The following is a 20127-nucleotide window of genomic DNA, read 5'->3' on the forward strand; positions in this document are numbered from 1 at the left end:
ACATATTACACTATTGATTAAGGGCACATTTGGTTTGACTAGTTGTAATCATGTTCATTCATTGGTGTATTACCACCGCACAGAAACGTAAAAACTACTCAAAAACCCTCTCGAGTAAAAACTCATCCAGTCGGTTTCAAGATTTAAGGTACTTTATTGTCATTGAATACTATGTGAGCACAATGAAATAACGTTGGTGGAAATCAGTGCCGCAGCAGGAAATAAAAACGAGATTAAAAACCAATAATAAAAAAAAAAGATAAAAACGCACATGAAAATGGCATTTCACATAGTGCCCATATGATAGTTTGTAGTGCTTTCGTGACCGTAGTCCTTAGCAGCTACAGGTTGGATTTGAGTGTGTTTAGCTGTGCTAAAGTCACTGGAATGTTCCTTGTGGATGATTACCTAAATGTAGGCTCCATTCACATGGCAAGCAGTGAGGGTAATGGTAGCACGAGGCCCGTTTCCTGATTTACAAAATGTTGGATGAGCCAACATGTGCTAGAGCCTCGGTGACTTGTACCTGCTTCAAAGCTCTTTTATGTGTGACACTCTGTTGAACACTCAGAAAGCCCCCTTACACTGAACAAAGTCAATCAACACTGTTCTGCTCATCTACCTCATGTACATTTCAATCTTACAATTACAATATTATTATAACTATATTACCATTGCACTGAACTGCCTTGCCCTTTATTTGTATTTAAATCTTAAATCTCAGACTATACTGATATTGCACTATTGTTTTGTTATACTGCATACTTAACAGTATTTTTTTTTTTATATTTCTTACTGTCCTTTCTGTTTTTTATTCTTTATATGTTAAGTTGAGTGTTCTTTGGAGAGCAAAGATTAACCAGAGTCAAATTCCTTGTTTGTTTACGCCAACCTGGCCAATAAAGCTGATTCAGATTCTGACTTCTTCGGCCTTCTCCCTTGTTGATCCAATCAACTACAGCAGAAAGCTCCTTGATATCTACTAGACCGGTATTCACTTTTAGATAGGCCTATCTTTTCTTAACCGTCCACTCGAAGGTTAGCGACTCACCGCATGATTAGTCGGCCTCCACTCTGTGAGTCTAAGCAAGTGAGTCACACTTTGTCAACAGGAGCGACGTCTGACCGTCCCCGTTTTGAGTTAATGAGTGATGAAGTCCTCCAGTCGATGAACAAGCGTCTTTCTGTGCCATGAGCCGCTTGTTAGTTAATGACTAATTCCAGCTTTTGTGTTTACCATTACCTGTCAAGGTGAGTGAGCGGTACAGATGGTTCTGTAAGAGCAGGACAGCTGACCTGACTCACTGCACCGTGTGCAGCGGTGGCATTGCGTCATGTGGCCAAATATGGAAACCCCAGTGTGGAAACATTGACACGAGCTCTGCATTATGTCAGCCGCACATCTCAGCTGGATGTTTGTGAACGGGCTCGTGATGACTGTTTGGCTAACTATTGTTCACCAGCAACAGGTGTGGACGGGTCTTGTTAAGACCTGCAAATACTGACGAAAAAGGAATTGTGTACAACTAGTTTGCAGACTGCACACAGCTTCTTTGACACACAGCGAGGCAGTGGTGGAAGAAGTATTCAGATCCTTTTACTTATATACAAAATACTCGGTTCCAAGTAAAAATCCTGCATTGAAGTAAAATTATGTAAGTATCATCAGGAAAATGTATTTAAAGTAAAAGTACTCTCATTTTAGAAACTGGAAATGATCCAAACTGTTGTCAATCAACTACGCGTTTCATCAGATCATTATTTTAGCTAGACTTGTAGGCCGTTTTTTTTTTTTTTCATTTATAAAATGTGTGCAAAAATCTTAAATTAGAAAAGTAACTAGTAACTGAAGCTGTCAGATGAATGTAGTAGAGTAAAAAGTAGAATATGTCTCTCTGAAATGTAGCGGAGTAGAAGTAGAACATGGCATGAAAAGAAAAGACTCAAGTAAAGTACAAGTAGCTCAACATTTGTACTAAAGTGCAGTACTTGAGTAAATGTACTTAGTTACATTCCGCCACTGCAGAGTAGCTCACCCCGGTTGCGAAGGTTAAAATCAGAAGCTGGGGGGTTATGGGCACAGGCAGGTGGTGGTGTCAGGAGGGCGTCAGCTTGCAGCTAAGGACCTGAATCCAGAATGAAGCCTCGTGTGCTGGTAAGGCTCCACCATTCTTAATGTTGAGCTGGAGTGCTTCTTGGTTTAAGGCTGCCTCTAACATAGGGCTGGGCCATATGGAGAAAATCCAATATCACAATATTCTTTGACCAAATACATCGATGTTGATATTGCGACGATATTGTAGGGTCAGTCTATATCCGCGACTTCCGGGATTGCTCCGGTGCCGCCGGAAAATCACCTGGCTGTCCGTCCACTTCCTCTTTCTTTATGTTGGCGTTCTAAACTGCGGTGGATTTGTGAGGACTATGGTTAACTGCTCCTCAGATCTCTGCAGGGTAAATCCAGACAGCTAGCTAGACTATCTGTCCAATCTGAGTTTTCTGTTGCATGACTAAAACAACTTTGACCATACACATGTTCCACCAAAACAAGTTCCTTCCCGAGGCTATTCTGCAGAGGCAGCGCTGCTCCATCCGGTGTTTAGCGCTGCCTATGACGATTGTGATTGGTTTAAAGAAATGCCAATAAACCAGAGCACGTTTTTCTCCCATCCCGGAATGCTGTGTGGACTAGCCAGACCCTCCTCCGCAGCGCTGTGGAGGAAGGTCTGGCAATGCGAGACTATTGAAGGGATGACTATTGGGGCTTTCACAAAATATTCTTTTTATTTTTTTAATGCAGCCTTTAAAACCAGGAAGAGACACCACTTGTGTCACATACGATATTACGATATCCAAAATCTAAGACGATATCTAGTCGCATATATGGATATTGATATAATATCGATATATTGCCCAGCCCTACTCTAACATCACCAGTGAAGCTAGAAGAGATGTGAGAGCTGAGGCGCCATCTGGGCTCTCAGGGTCACACTAAAATCTGAGCTGGAAGAAGTACTTAGATAATTTACTCGAGTAGAAGTAGTAATACCATAGAGTTGAAATACTATATAAAAGTATTGGAATAAAAAATATACTTAAAGTACCAAAAGTAAACCTACTCATTATGCAGAATGTCCCTTTTCAGAATAATGTATGTTATATTATTGGATTATAAACTGTAATTTGATGGATTAATGAACGTATGATTTGAATGTTGGAGCAGGTAAAGGATGGTCAATTCTAATTGCCTTATCTATAATAACAACATATAATATCTCATTTGATGATCATATTGTGTATTAATCATGTGAATCCTAGTAAGTAGTAACTCAATTTATCAAATTAATGTAGTGGAGTAAAAAGTACAATATTTCCCTATGAAATGTAGGTGAGTAGAAGTAGAAAGTTACATAAAATGGAAATACTTAAAGGTCTCATGGCATGAAAATTTCCCTTTTTTATGAGGTTTTTTAACATTAATATGCGTTCCCCCAGCCTGCCTATGGTCCCCCAGTGGCTAGAAATGGCGATAGGTGTAAACCGAGCCCTGGGTATCCTGCTCTGCCTTTGAGAAAATGAAAGTTCAGATGGACCAATCAGGAATCTTCTCCTTATGAGGTCATAAGGAGCAAGGTTACCTCCCCTTTCTCTGCTTTGCCCACCCAGAGAATTTGGCCCACCCATGGGAGAGAGAAGGCTCGTTCGAGATGAACTGCGCCTCACCTGTAAAGTAGACGAGAGCAGGCAGCAGCAGCCGGGGGTGGTGACAAAAATCCGCTCTCAAGTCTCAACCCTAACCCTAACCCTACACCCCACCCTCCACCTTGCCCCTCCCCCCCCTCTCTCCTCCTCAATAGCATTTAAAGCTACAGACACAGAAATGGCACATACTAAGGAAAGCTCATTGTGGGACTGGCTCTAGTGGCTGTAATTCTGCACCAAGGCTGAATTTTGGGAAAGAGACTTCAGATACAGTATTAGAGGACCACTAAGGCCTATATAAAAGAGACTTCAGATACAGTATTAGGGGACCACTAAGGTCTATATAAAAGAGACTTCAGATACAGTATTAGGGGACCACTAAGGCCTATATAAAAGAGACTTCAGATACAGTATTAGGGGACCACTAAGGTCTATATTAAAGAGACTTCAGATACAGTATTAGGGGACCACTAAGGTCTATATAAAAGAGACTTCAGATACAGTATTAGGGGACCACTAAGGCCTATATAAAAGAGACTTCAGATACAGTATTAGGGGACCACTAAGGCCTATATAAAAGAGACTTCAGATACAGTATTAGGGGACCACTAAGGTCTATATAAAAGAGACTTCAGATACAGTATTGGGGACCACTAAGGCCTATATAAAAGAGACTTCAGATACAGTATTAGGGGACCACTAAGGTCTATATAAAAGAGACTTCAGATACAGTATTAGGGGACCACTAAGGTCTATATAAAAGAGACTTCAGATACAGTATTAGGGGACCACTAAGGTCTATATAAAAGAGACTTCAGATACAGTATTAGGGGACCACTAAGGTCTATATAAAAGAGACTTCAGATACAGTATTAGGGGACCACTAAGGTCTATATAAAAGAGACTTCAGATACAGTATTAGGGGACCACTAAGGTCTATATAAAAGAGACTTCAGATACAGTATTAGGGGACCACTAAGGTCTATATAAAAGAGACTTCAGATACAGTATTAGGGGACCACTAAGGTCTATATAAAAGAGACTTCAGATACAGTATTAGGGGACCACTAAGGTCTACATAAAAGCATCCAAAAAGCAGCATGTCATGGGACCTTTAAGTAAAGTACAAGTATCTCAAAATTGTGCTTTAGTACAGTACTTGAGTAAATGTAGTTGGTTAGTTACTTTGCACCACTGACTAAAATACATTAAAAACAAATGCTGAGAAACCCTAACAAACAGGGTTAGCGCCGTGTCTAAATAGGCCTAAACTAAAATCTGTAATGCATGTGTATACACTCTGAAGTGCAAAAAGCCTGAGTGAATGAGTCTCTGTGAGTGAGTGAGGAAAGGAGAGAGAGAGAGAGAGAGAGAGAGACAGACAGGTATTGCTACAGACAGTGTTGTGGAAGGTGTGGTGGAGTTTTTGTGGTTTGCAAAGTGTTTGGTTCTTCAGAGCTGCAGGTCCCTCCCCCAGCTCAAACTCTTTGCTCTCGGTCCCTTAAAGGAACAGTTACCTCCCCGGTGTCTCTTTGGCCTTTGCCTCTCTTATCACTCTTCTTCTGTCTTTTTTTCCGTCTTTGCTGATGGAGTTGATGTTGACCCACATGCTGAGGACACTCACTCACTCACACACACACACACACACACACACACACACACACACACACACACACACACACCCTGACATATAGCGCTGACTGTAAAGGTTGCTATCTGGCTCCACTGCTGATATTCCTCTCTTGTTGTCCCCCAGGTCCATGTGTGGTCGGTGAAGCGTCCAGGGGAGCAGCATGGCAATGTGTCAGTTGAGCGTCTGGTTGAGATGAGGTGAGTGAACAGACTGAAAAAGTTTGCTCCAAAGGCCTAACCTGGAACCTGCAATCATCCACTCAGAATATAGGCACAGTATAGAGCTGCACGATATGAGGAAAATATGCCATAATGTTGTTGAATGTCATGATAACAATATTACTTGTGATTAAATAAAACTGATATTAAAATGTCCTCAGTTGTGCTGCTTACAGTATTCTGCTAAAAGACAACAAATTGCTTGTTGAATTTAAAACAAATCAAAGGTAATAATTTCCAACATTCGTTTATTGAACACTGAATTGAATATTAGTGTGGCAGCACTAAAAAAAAAAAAGTTTTCTAGCATTTTCTTTCAACTAACACAAAAAAAATCTGAGTGTTTATCGCAATATGTTTCAGCCTTTCGCGATTTGTAAGTTGATTTCCAAATTGCTTGTTGTGCAGTGGTCAGATTGTATTACTGCCACATCAGTCCTTATAGAGAAATGATCTGAATGTATCTTTTAACTGTTGGGCCAATTGCAGAAATGCAGTGTGTAACACTGATGCACCTGCTTTTTCTTCTCTCCATCAGTGTCGCCTGGAAGCAATGTGAGCGCCACTGACGGACAGCTTTTCTCCATACCAGACCTCCACCTTAATCACCAGCCAATCAAATGCACACGGACAATAAACTGGCCAATCATGGCAAGCAGGTCACCAATGACAGCCGATCCCAAATAGCCAGTGTGACCCAGCAGGCTCAGCAGCAGCAGCAGCAGCAGCAGCAGGGAGCCACTGGCCACCTGGGCCCAAAGGGCGTCGGTGCCGGGAGCCATGGAGTCAAAACCAACCAGGTTTCTCCTGGCAACCCTGGGCTGAAGGCGGTCAGCCAATCGGCGAGCAGCGTCGGAGGGATGTTGAAAAACAAATCCAAGCGGGAGCGGAGCGTCTCCATTGACTCTGGTGAATCCAGAAATGCCGTTCCTCCAGCCCTGGAGGCAGATGCCAAAGGAGGTAAGGCACACGCGCACAGACGGCAACTGTGTCAGCGTCTGGGACATGACAGACACCGTGTCTCTGTTCTAAGTATACAGAAGTTCACTTCCTTTAACTTCCTATCAGCCAATCTTTACCCGAAATACCAGATTACGCGCATTCACCTCCTCCACAGCAGGAAGTGAACGCAAGGACTGAGAGGGCAGAATAACTTGTTTTCTCTCTAGCTGAAATGCCCTGACCTTTCAGCGACGCGTCAGAATTTCCCCCCCCTGGCTTTTGATAGTTTGTGCCATGCCCGTGCTGCAGTGACACGTCTCACATGAAACAGCATCTGGGCTTTCTGTAGTGCTCGGAGGGCGAGACCGGTCATGAGGCTGTGAGAACCTAGTGAGCCCGGCGAGCTTGTTATTAAAGCAGTGAGTGCGCTCTCTTTGTGAGTGTCATGGTAAATATTTAAGCTCATTTGGTTCGCTGTAAAGTGTTTGATTTGCATTTGTTTGCTGTCAGTTTTCTTTAAAACATTTTTTATATATATATATTTTTTTTTGTCGTCTGTCGGTCTTTTACAAGAAGGGAGACAATAAGTAGAATAACATCGAGAAAACAAACAACCTGAACAATTGCATTTAACACGCATATAACGCAAAATAAAAACACACAGCCCTATTAGCATTCAGATCCATTAATCATTCCAGCCATCGTTTTGTGTGTCGTTAGGCTCCCAGAAAGAAAAAGAAAAACACATTCCAAATTTTTCCAAAACGTATCAAGTTTTATTTTTTTATGTAGCATATCTTTACAAGAGCAAAGTAAAAAGGCATGCCTTTACAGCACTGGGAGAGCCCACGTAGTGTCTGTTTCTTCTACTGCTGTTGCTGGTTTAAGGGTTTGTGTGTTTACGTGAGCATTTGACTGCAGATGACAATGTGATTTTTGTGAAACTCATCTGGGCTTCCTGCACACACACACACACACACACACACACACACACACACACAGGCTGTGTAGCAAAGGAGAAATAAACTATTATCTCGCTCTGTGAACAGGTTAAAGTGCAGCATTATCAAACCATATTCAACAGGCTGAACTGAGCAGGGTCATCTGGTTGTCTTAAGGTTACTGGACTGAGACCACACACACACACACACACACACACACACACACACACACACACACACACACACACACACACAAACACAAACTTTGATACACGACCGACGCTGAATGAGGGAAACAATGAAAGATAGGGTGGGTTATTTTAGGGTAAATCCCATTTGATCATATTCTTTTAAAGATATAAACCAGCGTAACAACAACATTCACAGAAGAAGAGGTGACTTCTGAGGTACTGCCTCTCTGTGTCAAGGTAGCAGCCCCCCCTCTGCTGTCCTTTTCTGTGTATTGTCACTGCACACTTCCTTCCTTACTGTACATACACACGTCTGCGGTTAGCCACGCTCATCTGATGTGTTTGTTGAAAGGTATAGTTTTTTTTGTTTTTTGTTTTTTGCCACAAAGTCGGTAAGATGTTGAGTAATGAACTTGAGAGAAATCTTCACAGACTTGTTTACAGAGCTTCTCTAAATATGTGACCGTAATCACTGATATTGCCAGAGCACTTTTCTTTCCGGTCACCATTTTGGAGTCCAAACCCCGCAGTTGTATTTGCGTTCAGACGTCGGTTCTGACTCTTCCTTCTTCAGGTTACCTTCTGGTAATGTTAGTGTTTCTGGATATATATTATTTTTTTAATATATATCGGCAGATATATCGGAATATCGGATTGTTAAATCACCAAATATTTGTATCAATATCGGTCTTAAAAATCCTTTATCGGTCGGGCTCTAATCTGCAGATGTGTGTAGCATGTGTGGCATTTTCTTGCGAAAAGTGATTCACTGCAAGTGATTGCCGTGTTTCATGAGTATTTTGGATTATACAGGTGTGAAATGTTTAGTTAATCTAAGAAAATATAGTTACTATTTTCGAAAATATGCTCGTTTCCCTTTTTGCACAGACAAACTGAGCACAGGTGTAAGGCGATTCTGCCTTAACCACCCCGTTCACATGTAAAGGAACACAGTGACTTATTGGGAATTTAGCTTATTCACCGTAACCCCCAGAGTTAGACAAGTCGATACATACCCTTCTCATCTCTGTGCGTGCTGTAACACTGTCTGACGCACCCACCGCTAGCCTAGCTTAGCACAGATCCTGGAGGTAACCAGCTCCATCTAGCCTACTGCTCCCAATAAGTGACAAAATAACTCCAACATGTTCCTATTTCCATGTTGTGATTTGTAGAGTCACAGCGTGTACAATAAACAACGTAACATGAGACACAGCCATCTTCTTTCTGTAAACAAACCGGGAACTATATTCTCAGACAGGCTTGCATATCACTCCGCCCAAGTACTATATTCTTCCGCCTAAGAATATAGTTCCCGGTTTGTTTACTGTTAGAAGATGGCTGTGTCTCATGTTACGTTGTTTTTTGTACACGCTGTGACTCTACAAATCACAACATGGAAATAGGAACATGTTGGCATTATTTTGTCACTTATTCGGAGCAGTAGGATTACTGGAACCATTCACCTGCCTGTTCTGTGATGGGCTGATGCCGCTGGAGCTGTCAGACAGCTTTACAGCACGCACGGAGATGAGAAGGGTATGTATCGACTTGTCTTACTCTGGGGGTTATGGTGAATAAGCTAAATTCCCAATAAGTCGGCGTGTTCCTTTAAAGTGATTTGTTAACATTTGTCAAAGCAGCTGTAGACTGATTCTCTAACTTCCAGCAAGTAAGGCAAAATGCATTAGAACAGAACTGTAGAACAGTAGAACAGTACATTATCTTCTGGCTGTTTAAAATACAGTGGTGGGTTAAGACCATACGTGGTGGAATGATTCAAACAAAATAGCATTGGTGACACCCTTTTTACAGCAGTGTTTCTCAAACATTTTTCAATATTGTACCCCCTTTGAATTGTTTTTTTAAGCCAAATACCCCGTGACCAGCGCAAAACATTTTAGTTAAAAAAAAAAAAAAAAAAGTCTATATAAAGAGGTACAATAGACCTTTTTTCTCGGCAGACATGTTGACATGTCATAGTAGGAAAAGCACAGGTGTATTCAAAACCATTAATGATGGCTGCATTCCACTTAGGAGAGGTCCTGGTATTGTGCATGCTGACTCACTGAAATATCTTACTGGGACACTTGATGGAACTGAGCCATCGTTAAGGTTATCAGTTTCAGCTATGCTTTTCCTACTATGATAAGTTGTCAAAATCTCTGCTGTGATAAAGGTCCATACAGCGCCGACAGTGATAGATTTACTAAACAAAAACCTTGTAACGGAAAAACATTTACCGGTAAGTGCTACATTTCAAATGTTTAGGAGCCATCACTTAATGCATTCATTATTATAGTATAATAATTATTTTAGGACATATTTCTAAATTAGCATTTTTGCAAACATTTCACGTACCCCCTGCAGTACTCCACAGTACCCCTAGGGATACACGTCCTCTTCTCCCCATTTGAGAAACACTGCTTTAAAGGGACGATACTATGAAAGTTGGTGTGTGTGTGTGTGTGTGTGTGTGTGTGTGTGTGTGTGTGTGTGTGTGTGTGTGTGTGTGTGTGTGTGTGTGTGTGTGTGTGTGTGTGTGTTATATCCTCTAGAGGGTGTAATGCGCAGTAAGCGGCGCTGTGTTCTGGAGAAGAAACAGCCATACAGTGGAGATGAATGGTGCTCTGGACCCGACACCGAGGAGGACGAAGACAAGCCGCACACTGCGACCCACCGTGAGTCCGTCTAGCTCCACAGAGGGGGAAACACATTGCCAGTTCCATGTAGTAATCCCCTGTCCCCCGTCTCAATGTTATTTTCTCCGAAAACGACGGCTTAAAGCTGTTCATTGGAGCCATTTTCAGATCCTGCACACACGCTGACAGGAAGAGGATGTCCTTTTGGAGTACTATACTATTCCTTTCCACTGAGTGGACTTTAAATGTGTTTTAGCTCCATCTAGTGTTTAAGTGTTGTTGCCAAACGGATGTATTGGTACCACAATTATAAACCAGGATACCACTATATTCAAATGAAAACCGTGTGCTGCTGATTTTTCTCAGGAGAGCGTGGGCTGGCAGGTCCTATCCAAGGGCTCTCTGATCGCCTGTCTGCAGGGCCTGTGTCTGAACCTGCGGGTCCCATCATGGGATGTGGAGTGGGACCAGGGCTAAAGACGGAGCCTGCTCCTCAGCCTTCACAGCAAGTGGTGTATGTTTTCACAACCAGCCTAGCCAACAGGTGAGAACTGTTTGCAGGACTGACATGCAGGTGATTCTTCTTTCAGAAGTGGAGCTGTCTGAATTTTCTTCACCTTATCAACCAACCCATTTGTTTTAATTTTTAACAATGAATTATGCAACCGATGTCAACAGTTTAATTCTAACATAATGCTCTTTCTGTTTGACAGTGCTGCAGATGCAGTATTGAAAGGACAGACCGATTCCATCCTTCTGTTTCACCAGCAAAATGTTTCACGCACCAAATTGGAGCAGGTCAGACATCCACAGCTCAGTGGCAAAGTAAACAAAAGTTTGTGTTAAACCACGAGGAAGTAAAAGTGTTTTTCCACAGTAAAGGCCACAGATGCAAAGTATGTGGGGAGGTTAATTTGTTAAGCTATTTTCGTCTGAGAAATCTCCTTGTTCCTGTTTCCATTAGCAGTTGTTATGACTGCTGTGAATGCTTGTAGAAAAAAATTTAGAAACTGGAGTGCACTATGTGTTTTTTTGGCAAATGAACAATAATAGACAATACCAAAATCAGTAATCAGAATTCGAAAAGGGTTTATTGCCGAGTAAGTAACACTTACAAGGAGTTTGCCTTGGTGGTTGTTGCACACATAAACAAACATATTGAACATTAATATAAAATAAAAAATAAATACAGAAAACACACACACACACACACACACACAAAATGTCTGTTTAACATAAGAAAAAATAGGCCGAATGTGCAACAACAACAAAATATAACAATGTGATTTTTGTGAAACTCATCTGGGCTTCCTACACACACACACACACACACACACACACACACACACACACACACACACACACACACACACACACTATATAACTATAATATAGTCTGTGCAATGTGCAGGTGTATAGTTTATATACTATATAATAACTACAACTACTACTGGAAATAACTGAAGTTATTCCCCTCCCCCCACCCCACTTTGTCTGCCACAGGGCCACCCAGCAGGGAAGCTTCCTAACCTATCTGATAAGGTAAACTCCAGCAGCTCTCCACCCACAGGCACCCCTAAATCCCAAAGTGGAACTCCGCGCCCAGCCTCTGTAGGAGTTCGAGGCCCACTGCATCCTGCAGGGACACCATCATCGGCGGGACACTCCGATAATGAATCCCCTCAGACCAGACCTGGCGGAGCCTCCAGCAATAACATCATCGTCACCCATAGGTCAGAGGGAGGGAGCACGGCCACACCCGCAGGCCCAGTCCCAGGAACTGGAGAGGCAGAGGGTGCAGGGGGGATGTCTCTTCCTGTTGCTACTGTTTCTCCCTCGGGGAGTCCCTCCATCCTTTCTGCACACCTACAGTGTGACACAGGCCAGAGGAGTGGCCCAGGGAACATGGACGGTCTTTCCAAAGAACAGCTGGAACACAGGGAGCGTTCCTTGCAGACTCTGAGAGACATAGAGAGGCTGCTTCTGCGCAGTGGGGCAGGTCCTGGAGACACAGCGGGCTCCAACAACAGTGCTAGTAATAACTCCTCCAACCTAAATAATAACAACAGTGATAGGAGCGGTGCTCTCGAGGAACGTGACAATGGTACTAATAGCTCTGGAAATTGCAGTAGTGGTAATATGCTATCGTCAGCCTTGGCTCCGATGGGAGGAATGAAGAAATACGAAGAACCCCTCCAGTCCATCATTTCTCAAACACAGTCCCTCACCGGACCTGCCCTCGACAGCCCTCACATGGACTCTCACCATAACCTACCACAACACCCCCACCACCAGCTCTCTTCACCCGGGGTCGACATGGGTCCGTTACTTGGACCAGAAGGGCTGACCCCAGAGCAAATGGCGTGGAGGAAACTCCAAGAAGAATACTACCAAGAGAAGAGACGGCAACAGGACATACAACCCCCCACACATCCGCAGCACTTTAGAATGATGACGGAGATTGGCATGCACGGAGGTCCCATGATGATGAGAGGACCCCCTCCTCCCTACCACAGCAAGCCCGGAGACCAGCATTGGGGTCCTGGCAATATGATGGGAGGAGGAATGGGTGGAAATGCACGAATGATAGACATGCACCAAGAGGGACCCCGCGGCCCAAGGTTCCTGGGACAGATGCAGAGAGGGCCACCTGGGGGAGGCAGTTTCCCTGGTAGCAAAGGGGGAGTTTTATCAATGGAGGGTCTAGGACCGCAAAGGCCCACCAGGCCGGGGATGATTTGGCTGGATGAGATGCCCAACAACCTAGGCGGTGGAGGTCCCTTTCATGGCTGCTACCCTGGTGGACCTCCTCAGCACTTGCAAGGCGAGCCAGAACATATGATAACACACGAGGAAATGTTTCGCCTCATGGAGAAACGGCAGATGCAGGGGCTTCCCAGGTACGAACTTGACAGATTAGCTAAACAGCAGCAACAGGGCAACATGGGGTCGAGAATAATGGATCATCCTGGGGGCCTAGACTTTCACAATTTGGGAATGGGCCGGGGTCCACCCTCTTCTCGAGGTGATCCTATGGACTTTCCTGGTTCACGGGAGATGATGGGCTCTCCTGGTGGGGGTCCTCAGATGAGGGACCTGGTGGACTCTCCTCTGGGGAGCAGCCTCACAATGAACATGAACCCACAGATGAATGTTCAGCAACAGCAGCAGATGATGCTATCTCAGAAGCTCAGAGGAGGTCCTGCAGGAGGGGGGCCTTTAGGTGAGATGTTTGGCCCTGGAGAGATTTCACGAATCAGGGCTTCACAGAATGGGAGAGGAGGAAATAAGGGAATGATTTCAGGACCTGATGGCCCCTTCCAGTTTCCCAATCATGGCCCCTTCTCTGGAGGACAGGTGGAAGGGCCCTATCTCCAACAACCTGGCCCGGAGATGTTTGGGCCTGATCAGCAAGGTCATAATCCAATGGGAGGTACATCGCGGCTTAGTCATATGCCGATGACTGGAGGCCTCAGGGGAGTAGACCTCGGTCCCAGGCACCCCTCTGACCTATCAATCAATGTTAACCCCCTGACCTCTCCTTCAGTGCCTCGTCCTCATCAGCTCAAGTCTCCATCCCTCAACCAAGAGCCATCTCCTCTTCTACCTTCCCCCTCTGCCCCAGGACTTAAGTCCCCCTCACAGATCTCCTCTGCAGGGCATCACCCCACTCTTCCCCCGGCGTCTGTCACTGGGACTCCTTCTGCTTCCATGAAGTCTCCCCAGATAATGGGGTCTTCCAACCTTGGCTTGCACTCTCCGTCTGCCTCTCCTGGACGACTCAAGTCCCCTGCTATGGCTGCGGGCTCCCCAGGGTGGGCATCTCCTAAAACCGCTCTTCCAAGTCCCGGCGGTCCAACCAGTGCGAAGGTAGTGGGCAATGGAGGAAGTAGTTCCACTGAGACAGGTACACTCAAAATCCAAGATGACGTTGGATCATCGTAAACGCTCCTCCTTGTATTGCTGTGACATTAATCCATTCTTTTTAATGTTCTTTACAGGCCAATCACTTCCCCCCAGGAGTTCCAACTCTACGCCCATTAGCCAGCCAGGCTCTATGAATCCTAGTATGCCATTCACTTCCTCTCCTGATAACCCTCCATCCCAGAACCCTTTATCGCTCATCATGTCTCAGATGTCCAAGTATGCCATGCCCAGTTCTACTCCTCTCTACCACGATGCAATCAAAACAATTGCCACTTCGGACGATGAGATGCTGCCAGATCGACCTCTTCTATCTGGTGTCAGCATCGGAGGTATGGAACAGGGACACATTGTGACACTGACAGAAAACATCTCATACAGTTCGGCAGTGTGTAGAGAGGAAGCAGTAGAATATCCCTGGTTCAGTGTGTCCTTTGTAGAGACTGCCAGGCCATCAGAGAAAGATTGACTGACTGACTGACTGACTGACTGACTGACTGACTGAATTAATAAATAAAGTGTCTCAATTCTTAAAGTGATGGTTCGGAGTAATTTCACCCTAGGGTCCTTTGCACCATGACCTCGAGCCAAACACCCCCCCCCACCCCCCCCAGAAGCTTTTTTTTACCTGGGTCGAACATTGGGAGAGTTAGCGTAGAGTAGCGTTATCAGCTTAATAGCTTAGTGCAGGGGCTAATGGATCCAGTGATGTATCTCGTAAATGACCCCACTAATAATGCCCGAAATGATACCAAACTTCTACACTAGTACAAATAGGTTATGCTCATAAAACGATGGATTGGAAAGTTTGTAAGTACACCAGAAGTTCATGTAAATAACACTTGCCTGTTGGCTTCTCGTCTCTGCTGCTGCTGCTGCTGCTACCTAACGGGCAGTAAGTGTGCTTAGGGCCGTCTACAAATTACAACACCAAAAAGAGATGCAACAAAAATATTTATTAATTTAACTTTTTTTTTTAAAGTAAGTGCTGTAGTATAACTAGCAGGAGACAAGCTATAATTGAGGTAAGTTTGGAGACATTACCTTATTTAATCATTAAATTAATAAATATTTTTGTTGCATCTCTTTTCGGTGTTGTAATTTGTAGACGTCCCTAAGCACTGGTCACTGGTCACTCGTAACTGCCGGCAGCAGCAACAACAACAACAACGAAGAGCAGAAGCCAGCAGGCAAGTGTTATTTACATACACTTCTGGTGTACTTACAAACTTTTCTAAAACTTTTGAGAGCATAAACTATCGTTTATGTACTAGTGTAAGAAGTTTGGTATTACGGTATTATTAGTGGGGTCATTCTGAGATATTTTTTTTTAAGCATTACCGATATATTATCCCTCCGCGCAAACTATTCAGCTGATAACGCTACTCTACGCTAACTCTCCCAGTGTTCGACCCAGGTGAAACCCTGGGGGGGTGTTTGGCTCGAGGTCATGGTGCCAAGGACCCTAGGGTGAAATTACTCCGATACCATCACTTTAAAGCATTACACACCGGGGGCGTGACAAATAAACAACAAGAAAATGCTCAATAATCGCATCAGAACTATTCATACTGGCAGCGATGTGAATTCGCAACAGTTGTTAAATAAAAGGTTCCTATATTCACGCCTCACACCAGCTAATCTACCATGTCGTTGGGACAGTTTTTTTGTTTTTTTTTTCACATAGTTTTTATTTTACTTTTTCACATTAATAAATGATATTTATACAAAAAGCGATACATATGAAATGAAATCTATATATAATGAAAATATATTGACATGCAAATTGAACTCACACAAAAAAACATCTACAGTGTGTAAAGGATATATGTTTTTTTTTGTTTGTTTTTTAAATGTTTTTCCTATTACAAAACGTTGGTAGATGATAGTATACAGTAGCCAACAGAAGACAAATATGAGAGTGACAAATAAAGCCAGTCAAATTGCTCTTTGCTTTGATTTGGCTTTTTTGACTGTTGCACAAAGTCAGTTCTGCTGCTGTATAACAATAGCACATGACAGCCAGAGGAAGGAAAAAACATATGGAGGATATATTTATTCATAATCCAAATTGAAAGTCCAAAGAGAAAACGAAGCGAGATCGAATTAAAAATATTATTTTTACTACGCTTCTAGGAAAAATCATGCCAAAATTAAATTTAAAAAAGAAAAACGAAACTGAAAAAGCAAAGTTGAAATGTAAAATAATTTAAAATGCAAAGCTTAAATATAAATGCTTAAACTGAAATCTTTGAAATCTTTTATTGAATGACAGAAACATCAAATATGAAACTCAAAATGTGAAATGGAAAAGCTTAAATAGAAATACTTAATAAAAAAAAGCCTTTGCAGCCTTTGAACTTAATTTTCAATTTGAAGTTTTATCTTTTGAATTTTACATTTGGTAATTGCCTTTTGACATTTTAAGATTCACCATTTCTATTTCTATTTAACATTAAGGCTTTTCATTTTGAAGTGGCACTTGTCAATTGAAATTAGGAGGCGTGGCCCACGGCTGGTGGGAGGGTTGAGAGACTTCTAGCTGAAAGCGGGGTCTCTGAGCCTCAGTGGCCGACTGGCAAGTAGGCAATGCCGGCCGCAACCAGCTATCTTCTCACGTTAGACTGGAGGTTCTCTGAAGTCCCACAATTTTTGTCCATTATTTCACCACTAAATGCACTTCTGAGACTTTTTTTATGCGAGAAATCAACTATGTACAGTTTGAAAATGGGCAGTTTTACAAAATGTATGGCCAATTTTGCACATTTGCTCCGCTAATTGTCGGACTCTCCAGTCTGACTTGAGAGAACCCGCTTTCAGCTGGAAGTCTCTCGGGTGACCAGACGTCCCGAAAAATTCGGGACAGTCCAAGCAATTGTCCCGAATCCCGAATCCTGCCCTAATTGTCCCGAGAATTAGAGCAAAGTCTCAAGAGCAGACTCTCGAGTAGTAGCCGGGAGAGTTTAACTACATCTCCCTCCAGCCACACAGACATCTAGCTAAACCTGTGTTCAGTACTCTCGGACATGCCGTGACCCAACCGTTTCTACAGTCGATATCTAAAGCAGCTGGGTGCTCTCCTGCTGCAGAGAGAGATACCTGTTTCTCTTCAAGAGACTTGTTTACATTTATTTTATTTTATTTTACTTTTTTTTATGATCCACACCTAAATGTAGGTCCGCTGCAACTCTCAGCTCTTTTAAATCAAGGCTGAAGACTGGACTGGAGAATCCGACAACAGCGGAGCAAGTGTGAAAAATTGGCCATACATTTTTGTAAAACGGTTCATTTTCAAACTCTACATAGTTGATTTCTCACATCAAAAAGTCTCAGAAGTGCATTTAGTGGTGAAATAGTGAATGGAAATTGTGGGACTTCAGAGAACCTCCAGTCTAACGTGAGAAGACAGCTGGTTGCGGCCGGCATTGCCTACTCGCCAGTCGGCCACTGAGGCTCAGAGACCCCGCTTTCAGCTGGAAGTCTCTCAACCCTCCCACCAGCCGTTGGGCCACGCCTCCTAATTTCAATTGACAAGTGCCACTTCAAAATGAAAAGCCTTAATGTTAAATAGAAATAGAAATGGTGAATCTTAAAATGTCAAAAGGCAATTACCAAATGTAAAATTCAAAAGATAAAACTTCAAATTGAAAATTAAGTTCAAAGGCTGCTTTCTATTTAAGCTTTTCCATTTCACATTTTGAGTTTCATATTTGATGTTTCTGTCATTCAATAAAAGATTTCAAAGATTTCAGTTTAAGCATTTATATTTAAGCTTTGATTTTTAAATTATCTTTTTACATTTCAGCTTTGCTTTTTCAGGTAAGTTTTTCTTTTTTGAATTTAATTATGGCATGATTTTTCCTAGTAGCGTAGTAAAATAATAATATTTTTAATTTGATCTTGCTTCGTTTTCGCTTTGGACTTTCAATTTGGATTATGAATAAATATATCCTCCATAAAAACACAAATTATCTAAGACTCTATTGGTCAAAACCCAGTTATATGCATGGATTTCTCAGCCTCAAACCTCATATTATAGTAGTGCTGCTCATAAATATGATTGAGTGATGCTATGATGAATATGATGTAAATTTTTCACAAGTATAATTGGTTGAGAAAAAGGTCAGCCCTTTTTCAAATGTTAACAGTGTGCGTTTCATCATCAGGAAACATGGGGAACCCCCAGACCTCGCAGATACTTGTCTCCCAGGGCTCCATCGGCCCCCACAGTGATCCACAAAGCCCCATGGCTATTGTAAGCCAAGGTCACCAACACCTGCCCCATGACGCCTCAGGACCCGTGCTTTCTTCCCCAAACCACATGGGCATGCCTGCCATGAACTCTGCCATGATGGGAGGAGGTGCACCTGACGGAATGGGGCCCTGCAACGTTTCGCCCATATCTCAGAACCAGATGGCAGGCTTTCCTCGCATCCAGCCCCCACCGCATGGGCCCATGCACTCGCCCATTGGAGGAATGTCACATCACTTCTCTCAGTCTAATGAAGATATTCTACCACCTCAGCAGTTACACTTGCTTAGAAAAGGTCATCCTCACCAGCGCCCCTCCCACCCCTCAGACTCATTTGGCCCTTTGCCCATGGGGGATGGCCCGGATCTAAGTGAAGTCATACGACCCACTCACTCAGGGATCCCTGAGTTTGATCTCTCCCGCATCATTCCTTCCGATAAGCCCAGTAGCACTCTTCAGTATTTCCCCAAGAGTGAGCCCCATCAGAATCCACACCAGGGGCCAATTCCCCAGCAGCCTACTCCACAGCAGCTCCTCAAACAGCTGTCTTCTTCTGGGCCTCCACATAGCAGCGGCCCTTCATCCAACCCCCACTTAGCAAACCTACAGAATATGATGGCTGAACAGCAGCTGCCACCCCACCCTTCACACGGTGGATTACGCCAAAACATGGGCATTCCTCAGGGGGGCGCAAGGGGTATGGTTTCTGGTGGGGGCATGGGCCCCATGTGCCCGCCTGGACATATGATGGGAAGGACAGGCATGGTGCCCCAGCAGCAACTCCAGCATCAGCAAGCCATGATGGCCAACAGCCTTCTCCACCACCCTTCCAATCCATACCCTGGCATGATGCCCTCCCAGCAGCACTCACACAATCTGATGGCACAGCAAAACATTATGATGATGCAGGCTAAACAGCGAAGCATGTCAATGCCAGGGGATCCATTTGGTCCCCAGGGTCCTCTAATGTCCCCTCAGGGTCCCATGATGGGCCCTTCCCACCAACAGTCTGGTATGATGGGCCCCCAGTCTCTCAGACAGCGGGGAATGTCTCTGGACAGTCCGATTGGCTATGGCCCCGGGGGTATGGCCAATATGCCATTCTGATCCAGCTCACATAAACTGTTAAAAAAAAAAAAAAAAAGAAACGCGTCCACTAAGTTACCTTCCCATTGTGTCCAAATTTTGTCGTTAATGTTATTCTTGCAGTTATTTGAAAAGAGGAACTGTAAAAACAATAACTCAGTGACACTCTCCGAATTTTGGATTTCAACTGATTAAAAAAAATTGAACATCTAAAAGCACTGCAACAAAGTTCAGTAACAAATCAGAAGCCATTTCCTAAAATACTGTAAAATATGTATATTTCAAAAATGTGTGTATTTGTTGTGGAAACAGAGTGGCAGTCAGGAGAGGAGTGCCTCAAATTTCTATTTGTTTTAATATCATTGATTTATTTTCTCCAACTACCAAACTGTTGTGCAAAATGAATATATATATATATATATATATATATATATATATAATATACCTGCTGTATATAAGATGCAATTTGTGATTGTTTGCAGTTGTTCTGTATAACAGTGTTTTAATAGAAGTCTAAAAATCGAATAATACTGATCTCTATGGTGGCTTAAGTTTTGGTTATTGTGTCAATTATTGTTTGATAACACGGACAAGGA

At 43.2% G+C, this 20127-nt stretch overlaps 1 protein-coding gene across 2 annotated transcripts in view; it reads left to right on the plus strand.

The window, feature by feature from the left end:
- Positions 1-20077, plus strand: part of bcl9l (bcl9 like) — a 60541-nt gene extending 40464 nt beyond the window's left edge. Inside the window, exons 2-9 of one of the 2 annotated variants that reach the window (XM_039826262.1) lie at positions 5459-5532; positions 6092-6513; positions 10186-10308; positions 10636-10813; positions 10983-11094; positions 11773-14176; positions 14271-14525; positions 18360-20077. In XM_039826262.1, coding sequence (XP_039682196.1) covers positions 6174-6513; positions 10186-10308; positions 10636-10813; positions 10983-11094; positions 11773-14176; positions 14271-14525; positions 18360-19552 — 4605 coding nt within the window. In that variant the 5' untranslated portion in view covers positions 5459-5532; positions 6092-6173 and the 3' untranslated portion in view covers positions 19553-20077. The remainder of the gene's footprint in view (positions 1-5458; positions 5533-6091; positions 6514-10185; positions 10309-10635; positions 10814-10982; positions 11095-11772; positions 14177-14270; positions 14526-18359) is intronic. The other variant, XM_039826272.1, reaches the window with a different exon arrangement.
- The last annotated feature ends 50 nt before the right edge of the window (positions 20078-20127 follow it).

The sequence above is a fragment of the Perca fluviatilis genome, chromosome 2 (assembly GCF_010015445.1).
Source record: "Perca fluviatilis chromosome 2, GENO_Pfluv_1.0, whole genome shotgun sequence".
Lineage (NCBI taxonomy): Eukaryota > Metazoa > Chordata > Actinopteri > Perciformes > Percidae > Perca > Perca fluviatilis.